An 11344-nucleotide genomic window follows, 5' to 3' on the forward strand; every position below is an offset into this window, starting at 1 on the left:
TTTCAAAACTGCTCTTGAACGTGTTAACTAGCTGCTCCTGTTCTCATGTGTGTTCCTGCGGTTCAGAGGCTTTGGTCACTGCTAGTCGCATCGTCTTGGCGTCAGCGCTTCGTACCCTGTGTGTCCGAATTCAGCCGCAGCATGAATGGGAAGCTGAGGCCATTCGGTACTGCAGGCCTGGTTCGGATCTGCCCCGTGGTCCAACAGGAGGTCCACGCATGCCGCGTGACCTTCCTGTGCGGCGATAAGGAGCGGGGTGGCTAGATCAGCGGCTTGGCTGTTTACATCTGCACCTGAAAGGATGGAAAAGGAAAGCTCTAATAGAGGAGAACATCTTTTTAAAATGAATATAAAATACATCAGCTTGTTTGCAGAAACAGAGATGATGTTTGGATCCAATCTAGTTCAGGTTTGCTCCAAAAAGACAGAAACGGCTGATCACCAGCATGGATGAGAGCCTCCAGGCTCTCCGTCTGTCCGTACTGCGCAGCCACAAACAGAGGGGAGATGCCGTGGTCGTCCAGAACCTCCAGGTTACAGACCCTCACCAGGATGGACACTATTCGGCTGTGGCCCTGGAGGGGAGACGGTACGTTTATGTTTGTGTGAGAGACCAGCCGCCTCGCTGAGCATCAGCTCACCTTGTAAACAGCCTGATGAAGGCAGGTCCAGCAGGACGCCGTGTGTGTCCGGTTCACCTCCGCTCCCTTAGACACCAGCAGCTCAACCACATCCTTGTGCCCCCTGTCTACAGCTGAGGGAATGACACCTTAATTATGCAGGAGGTTAAAAGCAGCAGGCAGATCCCGCCAGCAGCAGCTTCACCTGCATACAGAGGACAGGACAAGTCGTTGGTCATCTGGTCGATGTCGGCGTGGGCTTTCAGGAGGAGGCGGACCACTCTCAGGTGCCCCCGCTGCGCTGCCAGGTAACAAGCAGACTCCCCCTCGTGGGTTTGAGCATTCACCAAGTCTGGAGCTCCTCTGCAGGAGCGAGCTGTGGTAGAGAACCAAACAACAATCATTTAACAATGTTATTGTTGCTTCAGTTTATAGAAAATTTCAATTACAGGAACATGTGTTGAATCTGTTCAAGTCCCTTTCTTACAACCTCCACTTCCTGTTGGTTCATCGTTGTCGTATTATTCTTTATATATCTGACAGGATTCACCAGTGAACTGATATAAAATAGGATCTGGTATTATCATTTAAAGTATCACTTTAAATGTTTTTTTTCCTCACTTGTGTTTACACTGCTCCTGTTTTGGCTGCCATGTTTCAACCACCATAACATCAAAAGCTTTAGAACAATTAGAAACAGTTTTCAGGAGTCTGCTATGGAACCCAGGACATTAAAACATAAAAAAATGTACCCACAAAATAATAACTATTGCACTTAAATTGGCCACAATTGTGTATGGTCACAAATGAGCATTTTGTACACATAAATTAGAATTTTTGGGGCAAAACTTAGCATTTTGTGCAAAATAGTTAGCATTTTGTGCACACAAATGATTATTTTGTGCACACAAATTTGAATTTTGTTCACACAATTGAGCTTTTTGTGCACACAAATGAGCATTTGGTGTACAGAGATTTGCAATTTGTGCAAACAGGTTAGCATTTTATGTGCACAAGTGAGCATTTTGTTCACACAGATTTGCATTTTGTGCACAGCGATTTTGGATATTTTTTTGCCCACAAATTAGCATTTTGCGAACACAAATCAGCATTTTGTCCAAACAAATTTGTATTTTGTTCCTACAGATTTGCATTTTGTGCACACAGATTTGAATTTGTGCAGACAAATCAGCATTTTGTGCACATAGATTAGGATATTTTTGCCCACAAATGAGCATTTTGTGTCCAGAGATTTGCATTTCTTGCGCACAGTTTTGCATTTTGTTCACACAAATGAGCAATATGAGGACATAAATTAGCATTTTGTGTACACAAATTAGGATTTTTACATGCACAAATTCATAGTAGGAAATTATATTAAAACAGTATTTTTTGGGCCCAAAATGTACATTTGTTCCCACAAAAAACTAAGATGTACCCAGAAAATGTAAATAAATTTCATCTCCAGTGATAAGTCTGCTGCATGTTTTCAGGATCTACATTGACATAATGTTTTCCTCGTGTGATAAGACTGCTTTTTCTTCTCTTACAAATTGATACGCGATATCTTGAATCAGCCGTCTGTTATCCAAGGAGGAGGAAATGAACAGGTGAGACAGATCCTGAAGTCTCTCAGGTGGGAGGAGCCAATATCATTTGATTTAAATGTTTATCAATATAACAACAAAGACAGTCCGTAAAACATGTGTAGGTTGGTTCAACCACCAATGACCAAACTAAGCTCTGAGTAAACTTCTTCATCAATCAGACCTAAGACTGCAGTGTGAACTGACGCGCCTTTCCCGCTCTGCGCATGCTCAGAACCTCCAGCTTCTTACCATGCAGAGCAGCAGCCAGGATTTCCCGCACGCACGCTCTGCTGCCGGCAGCGGCCGCCTCGTGCAGGGCGGTCCAGCCGCGATTATCCCGGGAGTCTATGCGACAGCCCCCACCAAGCAGGGCCCTCACCCGCTCCGCGCGACCCGCGCGCGCGGCGGCAGCCACGCTGGACACGGTATCCTCGTAGCACGCGGTGAAGTCCATGTCCGTCCATACCAGAAGAATCGTTGATAAACAACCGGTCACGTGTGTCTCCGACGTTCACGTCCCGAGTCGCGGACGGATGACGTCACGCACCAAGAGCCCAGCGCTGTCCTGGGTGTTTGCGGGAGCAGATTAACCCAGGTGTTGTTTTTATTTACTGCTGGAGTCGGTTTTCTTCTCGAAAGGCACCTGGAAGAGCTCCGCCCCGCGGCGTGCAGGTAAGACTCCACCGCAGGGGGAGGGGTTTAGGTCTGAACAAGAACCTTTTTGTCTACGTGACGTCACACGACCGCGAGGAGCGGGCTGTTATCGCTCACCTGAGACAGGTAAAACCACTGTAACCCCCCCAGCTTGGCGCCAGTGTCTGTGTTAAAGAAACAGAGAGGATTGTTGTCCTTTTCTCAAATGATGGCGGGAATAACGCATCCCACCTGTCCTGCCCGCCTCCTGACAGGTGGGGGTCCTGCAGCAGTATGGTGGATGTCTCTGTGAAGAGTGAAGCTGCGTGGGTGTGTCCGGCAGCGGGCCGGCACCTGGCCCAGGTGTTGCTTCCTCTTCCTCTCAGTCACGAAGAGGAGCTCAGCCAGTCTGATGAAGAACAGACTGAAGGGTAAGAAGCTTCCTGCTCATGTGTCAGGTAAACGCTGACATCGGATCGTTCACCTGAAACCCTGAAGCATCTTTTTATGATTGTAATGTGGTTTGCAATTTTTGGGGGGATTTATATAAATGGATTTTGACAAAAATTGTTAGCACTTTTTATTTCTTTAATATTATATTATATTTATATTATATTATATTATATTATATTATTATATTAGTTTAATATTATAGCTTTAATATTTCTAATTGAATTTGGGTACAAATTTACCAGAGAGCTTTTTAAAAACCCTCGGGACGCGGTACCGGATGGTCCTGGGGACGCGTCCAGTACCAATACCCTAACCTTAACCCGATACTGGTTCACGTCCGGTACTGTGTCCTGTACTCTGCCCAGTACTGCATCTGGTACCAGTTCTGGTCCTGTGTCGGGTTATGGCTAGGGCACCGGTACCGGGTTTGGGTACAGGTACGCTATCGTACACATTGCGATACCGGACCGGTTCTGGTTTGCGATCTGGTTGTTGGGGACCTGTCAAAAAACAACTTGGAGACACCAAAAAGTGATGTAGAGGGGTCTACACCGGGACTGAAGTAACCTCTTCATCGATTTTGATTGGTCTTTTGTGTTAGCCTCGCCCCAATGCTCTACAATGGGGCCAAAAGTTTTGAAATGGAAATTTTCAGATTCGAAAACTAGATAAAAGATTTCAAACTGAAAAAAAGTTTTAAAATTAAAATTTTGATTTTCAAAACCTACAAAACAAAACATTTGAAGTTGAAAATAACTAAGTTTATTTTAGAATAGCAAAAAGCTTTGAACATTTTACATTTTGTTTTTGGCCAAACACCAATATTTTTTTTTCAATTTTGGGTTTTAGTTAATATTGGACTTAATTTAGCTCCATGCTGCTTAGTTGAAACGAAGCCTTAGAAACCTGCGTAGCAACAAGTGAGTGCAGAAACCCAAACGCGCATTTACACAAGTTTCCATACAGTTCACTTGAAAGCGCAGTGTGAAGGTAACCTTACCTGAGCTGTTCTCGGCTCATTCTGCAGATGGGACCCCGTGCTGTTGGAGCAGGTGGAGGACGGCCATCCTTGCGTCCTGACGTTGCGCTGCAGCCCAGACTCCTGCACCGCCATCCGCCGCCTGGTGCTCATCACTGAGGCTCGAACTATGGAGGTGTACGACCAGAGCGGAGAGTACTGCGGGACGGCGCGGGGGTCTAAGACCGACCGGGTCGTTTCTGACAGGTGTTTGTGTTTTTAGGACATGGAAGCAATTTTCTGTTGAAAATTATCATCAGAACAATAAAAATTTCATCTGTTTCTAATATTTAATGTACCCCCCCCCACAGTGCTGACAGAGGTCCGTTCTTCAGCAAACAGCTGCTCCTGGAGCGTCCCTCCTCAGCCTGTGAGGTGAAGGTGAGGAGTTCATGTCTGAACTGTCATGTCTGTCCCTCGTCTCCTTCCAGTAAACCCTCGGTGTCTCCCCAGCTGCTCTCTCTAGCGGGGCGAAGCAGTGTTCTGGTGGGTCGCATCATAGTGGGCCTGCAGTCCCTGCAGCCCCGCCCACTCCCCATCTCCAGCATCGACTTGCAGCGCGTGCAGGGCCTGGTCGAGGAGATGGGGGCCACACTGTCTCCGGGGGCCCAGAACCTGATGGAGATGGTGCAGTTTCAGCAGCATGTGAGCAAAGCGTCGGCCATTTTACTAATTCAGTCCCCCCTCTATGGAGCGATTTTTGTGCCACCATATTGCAAGCAAAAGTCCCAGTTTTGAGATCAAAATTTACTAACAAAATGTAAAGTATTGAAAAAATCCGCAAATAAAAATGTTTTATATTTGCAATCTTGCTTGCAAAAAATATTTTTGTGATTGCAAACTTTTTTTTTCTAAAAAAATTTTTGCGTTTGCAGCAAAAACATTTTTACATGCATAGTGTCTCATCTCGCTTTTGCCCTATCTTTGATTTTGCGTTCAAATTTTTCTCTCAGCGTTACGTTTGTCACAAACGTAACGCTGAGAGCACGCTGAGTGCCACCCCAAACATTTTTTACAATCAAAACAAAAATTTGCAAATGCAAAAAAAAAATTGGACAGCAAGTATTAAATATTTTTATTTGCAAATTATGATTTTTTTTCTTAACACTTTACATTTTTTTTGCAACTTAGAAAATTCTGATCTCAAAACTGGGACTTTTGCTTCCAATATGTTGGCACAAAAATCCCTCCATGAAGTTGAAGCAGTTGTGACCGTTTCTTCTGCTTTAAACTGAGTTTTTTGGTCCTTCCAGAACTCCAGCGGCTCTCTAGGCAGCTTCCTGCCGCTCCTGATGGGAGGAGGAGCTCTGTCGGCCCTGGCTGAAGGAGGTGGGGTGTCCTCCATCAGGAGGCAGCCCCCCCCTGAAGCCTCCCTGGTAAGGATCTTCTCCCTCTCTTCCAGCATGAATCACCCTCCATAATTTGCTGATGAGGTTTTTGCTTTTAGCCCACAGACTGCTTCAGCTCAGCAGAACTAACTCCATTAGCAGAGAACAGAGGGAAGTCTGAAGGCTCCGCCCCTCCCGCACCCCCCCAGCTCAATGGAAACAAGAGTGAGTTTCAGGTGAACTTTCTCAGGTGACAGATGGCGTTGGAACTGCTCGCTGTCACCTAAAGTCATCCTACTTTTGTTGTCTAAACGCGCTTTTTCCAGTGAACACAGAAAACGGCCTTCCACTAAGCCCCGCCCACCTGACAACCGTGATGTCAGACCTCCTGAAACAGCAGGGTTGCGGCGAGGTGCTGAGCCCCGACCTGCTGCCCGTGCTGCAGAGCGTCTGCGGTCAGGTGACGAGGCTGCGGCTGGACAGTGCTCCGGCGGCTGAGAGGGAGAGTGAGCTGAGGAACGGCTGCTGGTGAGCTTCTGCTTCACTGTCTGTGTTTATGTCAGGACCGGTACCATCAGAACCTCCGTTTATGTCCGAGATGTGCTCACAGGAATGCGGCTTTACTTAAACTGAGTTTGTGTCTGAATTCCTCCACCACTCCCCAGTGAGTGCCCTTTAGAGCGTGGTGTTGGGGTCTTCAAAATCCAGTGCTCTAGAAGCTTCCCAGAAAAAGGTGTGCAATCGATGCTCTTTATATCGGGGGGGTCGAACTCAGTCACACAAAGGGCCAAAATCCAAAACACACCTGAGGTCGTGGGCCGAACAGGAGAAACATTTATTGAAAGCTAAATTTTTAGAACTTTAGAAACGTAACTTTTTAAGATAATTATGAGTAAAAACAGACAGGAATATTATTCCAGAATAAATCAACTTAAACATTAAATAACTTTCAATATTTTACTCTCTATAAAAATATATTTTGTCAAAATCAAACAAGTTAGAAATAAAATAAACATTAAAAGAAAAAAACACTCTAATATCTTTACTTTTATGTTATTTTAAATGAAACATTACACTTATAAATAATGCAAAAGATTTTGATCTCGAAAAAAATACATCCTGTTAAAATTATACAAATATGAACATGCTGCCCAACAAAACAAACAAAGCCTGGAAAGATAACATCGGGCCGTGAATAACAATAAAATAAAATAATCTGGAGGGCCGGATCCGGCCCCCGGGCCTTGACTTTGACACATGTGCTTCCGATCAATGAATTTAGATCACAATGGATTGCTTTTGGATGACCGGTCTTCTTAAAATGAATGTGGTTGCATGTTTATAAATCCTCCAAGTTTTCCTCAACAGATTATAGCATTCAGAAACAGACTTTGTAAAATGTTCACATTTAATGGATCTCTATACTTTGGAAATTTATGACATCATATTTGGTGTTAAAAGAAAGTAGTGAGGATGCATGATTTTTGTAGGTTTGTCCTCTTAAAAAGAAATTGAGGATCTGTTATTTTAATGGTAGGTTAATTTGAACTGCAAAAGATAGAACATCAAGAAATCCACTTTGAAGAATTTACATGAATGTATTTGCTTTGATCCCCTAGTAACCATGAAGAGTTCTGGTCCACACGGACCAGTTAAACACCTGAACTGAAGACACCTGTTTGAATGATCTCCTGTAGAGACAACACCTGTTTGAATGATCTCCTGTAGAGACAACACCTGTTTGAATGATCTCCTGTAGAGACAACACCTGTCCACAGAATCAGTCAGACTCCAAACTCCCAACATGAAAAGACTAAAGAGCTTTCAGTGGGTTTAAGGGAGAAGATTGTATGATTGGAATACAAAACCATCAGCAACTAGCTGTAAAGGTCCCAACTGTTGGAGCCAAAATACAAGAACATGAGCATCGATCCACCTGTAGGTCTGGGGGTCCAAACAGATCTGACCTGGTGGGGTTTCTGTGATCATGAGAACAGAGAGAAATTGTCCTAAAACAACAGCAGGAGTTATTGATGATCTGGAACCACAGTCGGCAAGAAAGCCACTGGTGATGCTCTACAGGTCAATGGTTTCACATCCATCTGCTTAAGAAGACACTCGGGCAGACCTGCCTGAAGGTTGTGGAAGAACACCTTCATGGTTTAGAGTGATTGGGAGAAGGAGCTGTGCTCAGATCTCTTTTGCATCAACTCAACCGTTTGGAGGAAGAGAAATGCTGCCGGAGACCCCAAGAACACCATCTCTACTGTCAAGCATGGGGGTGGAACTACTTTGGTCTGGGGGTGTTTTCCACTTCACCGCGTGGATGGGAGGATGGGCAGAGCCATGTACCGTCACATCCTGATTGAGAACCTCCTTAAGTCACAGAGCTCAAAATGAGTGATAGATGGATCTTCTAACAGGATAATAACCATGAAACATTCAGCCGAGATGACCAAGAACTGTCTGGAGAAGAAGCAGCTGAAGGTCATGGAGTGGTCCAGTCAGTCTCTGGAGCTCAATCCTGGAGCTGCCAAGGGACAGCCACCAGATCTGAATGATTTAGACATCACTTGTAAAGAAGAGTGGGTCAAAATTCCTCCAGATGTTCAGAAACTCCTGCTCAAATACTTATTTCCCCTTAATTAAATACAAAGATTTGTACTATATAAATTGTTTTATTTCTTTGTGATTTTCGATCATGAACTTACCATTAGGGGGACAGACTGTCAGCTTCTTTACCTACAAAATCACTTGTTTCCTTTTTTGTTCATGAAAATCCAGAGAACTGGATAGTCCTGCACTGCATAGCTTTTTGGGGGGTTAAGGAGTAGCGAGGGGATTTGGACATCACCTAGTTTTCCCAAAGGGGTCGACTGTCTGTGACCCACACCACACAAATTGTGTAGCTTGGGGGCGGTTGTTGGAGCAGAAAGTGTTTCTTTGTTCCTATTTGTCGCTCGCTCGTTCAACAGAACTTCCCTTCTTCACTGGAACAAGCCTTCCTCTGAGGTCAAACCGTGCTGGGTGGGTCGCTCAGAATTCTGTTATGTGTGTGGGGAGGGGCTCACAGAGGGTCGGTCGGTGACCTCTACCAGCAGACTCGGTGTGCTGATTGTTGTGAGGATCTCCGCTCAGACACGGTGACTGAAGGCAGCAGTTACATTTAGATCCTGTATTACCAGGTACGGTGACGTAGAGGGCGCTGCAGCACCTCCATGTCAACGTTTCCTCTTCTCTACAGGAAGCTGGATCCAGCGATGGAGCAGCGGCTGGAGGAGATGGAGAGGAGGCTGAAGGAGCACATGGACCGCCGCTTGGATGCCCTGGAGCAGAAACTAGAGAAGGTGCTGCTGAGCGCCCTGCCCATGATGGTGCTGAAGAACGGCGCGGCAGGCGCCGGCGAGCAGATCGCCCACACGCCTTGTGTACAGCAAAGCTAAAGACTAACCCAGGAGGCGGCGCTGCACTGACGCTCCTTAACCCTGCACGAGCAGACTCGGAAACTCCGCCAGCGGTTGGATTAACCCTCAGTGAGATTTTTTGTGGTTCCTCATCGTCTCTCCACTTTGAGAGCGCCCTGCTCAGCTTCACGCTAGAAACACTAAACTCTGAAGAGTCTTAACTGTTAAGGTGTGACGCCCTCGATCTGAGACGTTTGTCTGTAACGCTCACGCTCGTCTGTAACATGCTGAAGCAAATGTGACGGTTGTTAAAAGATCAGGAGATGATGTCATCAGAGGTGCTTTTTCTAGAATTATTTACTGACAGCAAAGTACTTCCAAACTGTAACAGATTTCACTGTATTTGTTATTGTTGTTCAAAAGTAATCTATTACTTTTTACTACTATACGAGTCCTGTGTTACTTTAAAGTTAGTCTCTTCTGTCAATGAAAACAATAATGGCTTTAATAGGCTCCGCCCCCAACTCTGAGACTGAGAGGATCCAGGACAGCAATGTGTTTAAAAATAACTTTATTTTCTTCTATGAAAACATTGTCATCAAGTACAAACGGTACGAAAGTTATCGGTGGAGGACGAATGCAGTCACCCACAGGGGGCGCTGGAGAGTCGGGCCTGTGAGAGGGGGAGGGAAACTGAGCTGAGAGGAACATAAAAGTGCAGCTTCAACGTCGGGATGTGAACTCTGTAGGGTTATAGTCATGACCGACTCCAGCGCTGAGGGCCAGCCCGGGATTGGTTGGGTGATGACGGTGCCGTGTGGTGAAAGGTCAAGGGTCGATCTCCTCGGGGATGACGGTCAGCATGACGTCCTCGTTACCGCGCCTCACCACCATCCTCAAATCCTGGTCTCGCTTGATGGTGGTGCTGACGTCATTGGCTGAGGTGATGTGCTCGCCGTTGATGCTGATGATGACGTCCCGCTCCTTTAACCCCGCCCTGCAGACGACAGAGATGCTGACTCATCAATCCATCCTGCACTTCCACAGTCATGGAGAAATTATGCTAAAAGGGTGGGAGGGGCTTCCTGAGATTAAAGCGCTTTAATTAAATTCTGGCAGAACTTTCCTGGGTCAGTGGTCCACAGGACCTCCACCAGCTTAAGGTTTGGACCACTCCTCCCAGACAGGTAACATTTTCAGACACAAACTTAGGAATACTTTCACAGAAAATGTCAGTAAAAGTGTAAATTCAAAAATTCTGTTCACATTTTAAGATGTTTTGACATGTTCTTTAAAATGACAGTTTTGTCTGGATTGTTGTTCAGAACTGAGTTTAATAACAGGAAAAGATTAGACTCTTGTGGGTATAAAGTGACCCATTACTACGTTTAGTTGTAGAAAAAATACTGTAACACATTCTTTTCTATTCTGATATGTAATGTCTCCTAAAGATGCTCCATCATTAGAAAACGTTTTGCTTTGTTTTTTTTATAACATGTGGACTGTATGGCACTGGGGTATTAAGATTGTCTTATGCGTCAGTTTAGATCCGGGATTATAAAAACATTTAAACACAAGGCTACACACACTCCAATTCACAAATACACACACCTACAGACACTCACATCTATGCAGTCACTTATACACCCACCTCTTCATGAACACAGCAACATCTTTATGCACACAAAAGTACACCTTTATACACACAAAACAACACATTTGTACACACAAAACTACACCTTTATAAACAAAGCTACATCTCTATAAACTCACAACTACAACTCTAAACACACACCTACGCCTCTATAAACCAATAACTACACCACAATAAACACACACCTCCACCTCTATAAACAACTGCACTTTTATAAACACACAACTACATCTTTATAAACACAAAATTACGCCTTTATAAACTCAAAACTACACCTCTGTAAACCCACAACTACGACTCTATGAAGCAACAAGTACACCTTTATAAACTCAAAACAACATCTTTATAAACAAACAAGTACACCTTCATAAACACAAAACTACACCTCTATAAACCCACAACTACCCCTTTAAAAACACACAACTACACCTCTATGTGCAGACACCTCCTATTCAAACGCACACATACAAACCTATCTTTTATACAAACGCACACCCCTAAACCTCGACACACACAAGGGGTCGGTCAGGTAAAGTCCCAGATTCCTGATAGAACTTCTGCACTACACCTCTGTGCAGCACGTCCACAAAACCTCTCCTCACATTTCCATAAACCGTCCTGCGTGTGCTAACAGGTTGATTTTGA

At 44.9% G+C, this 11344-nt stretch overlaps 3 protein-coding genes across 6 annotated transcripts in view; 1 reads left to right on the forward strand and 2 right to left on the reverse strand.

Annotated features, from left to right (window-relative positions):
- Window positions 1-115: 115 nt before the first annotated feature.
- On the reverse strand, window positions 116-2693 carry asb3 (ankyrin repeat and SOCS box containing 3; the record flags this gene model as incomplete). 2 transcript variants are annotated; one of them, XM_024284890.2, is given in 5 exon segments in its annotated part: window positions 116-293; window positions 443-575; window positions 642-748; window positions 826-996; window positions 2459-2693. In XM_024284890.2, coding segments are annotated over 5 exon segments (794 nt in total), but the record flags the coding sequence as incomplete, so codon positions are not given.
- A 52-nt stretch (window positions 2694-2745) lies between these two features.
- Window positions 2746-9491, forward strand: lg19h10orf88 (linkage group 19 C10orf88 homolog). Of its 3 annotated transcripts, none has more exons than XM_024284896.2 (9): window positions 2746-2881; window positions 3118-3273; window positions 4323-4520; window positions 4625-4694; window positions 4767-4958; window positions 5567-5689; window positions 5761-5866; window positions 5968-6169; window positions 8886-9491. In XM_024284896.2, exons 2-9 carry the CDS (start codon window positions 3137-3139, stop codon window positions 9082-9084), a joined length of 1227 nt encoding a protein of 408 aa, XP_024140664.1. In that variant the 5' UTR covers window positions 2746-2881; window positions 3118-3136; the 3' UTR covers window positions 9085-9491. The 3 variants fall into 3 exon arrangements, with proteins under 3 accessions (XP_024140664.1, XP_024140666.1, XP_024140665.1); XM_024284897.2 differs by having other exon boundaries at window positions 2852-2989; XM_024284898.2 differs by lacking the exon at window positions 4625-4694 and having other exon boundaries at window positions 4745-4958.
- A 108-nt stretch (window positions 9492-9599) lies between these two features.
- htra1b (HtrA serine peptidase 1b) overlaps window positions 9600-11344 on the reverse strand; it is a 23558-nt gene continuing 21813 nt past the window's right edge. The window contains exon 10 of the mRNA XM_024284895.2: window positions 9600-10042. Coding sequence (XP_024140663.1) covers window positions 9874-10042 — 169 coding nt within the window. The 3' untranslated portion in view covers window positions 9600-9873. The remainder of the gene's footprint in view (window positions 10043-11344) is intronic.

This window comes from Oryzias melastigma, linkage group LG19, assembly GCF_002922805.2.
Source record: "Oryzias melastigma strain HK-1 linkage group LG19, ASM292280v2, whole genome shotgun sequence".
NCBI lineage: Eukaryota > Metazoa > Chordata > Actinopteri > Beloniformes > Adrianichthyidae > Oryzias > Oryzias melastigma.

Coding starts and splice junctions, on each gene's coding strand:
- lg19h10orf88 (XM_024284896.2), top strand. CDS start 3,137: ATGGTGGATGTCTCTGTGAAGAGTGAAGCTGCGTGGGTGTGTCCGGCA. Junction 3,274..4,322: donor GATGAAGAACAGACTGAAGG/GTAAGAAGCTTC, acceptor CTCATTCTGCAG/ATGGGACCCCGTGCTGTTGG. Junction 4,695..4,766: donor CCTCAGCCTGTGAGGTGAAG/GTGAGGAGTTCA, acceptor GTGTCTCCCCAG/CTGCTCTCTCTAGCGGGGCG.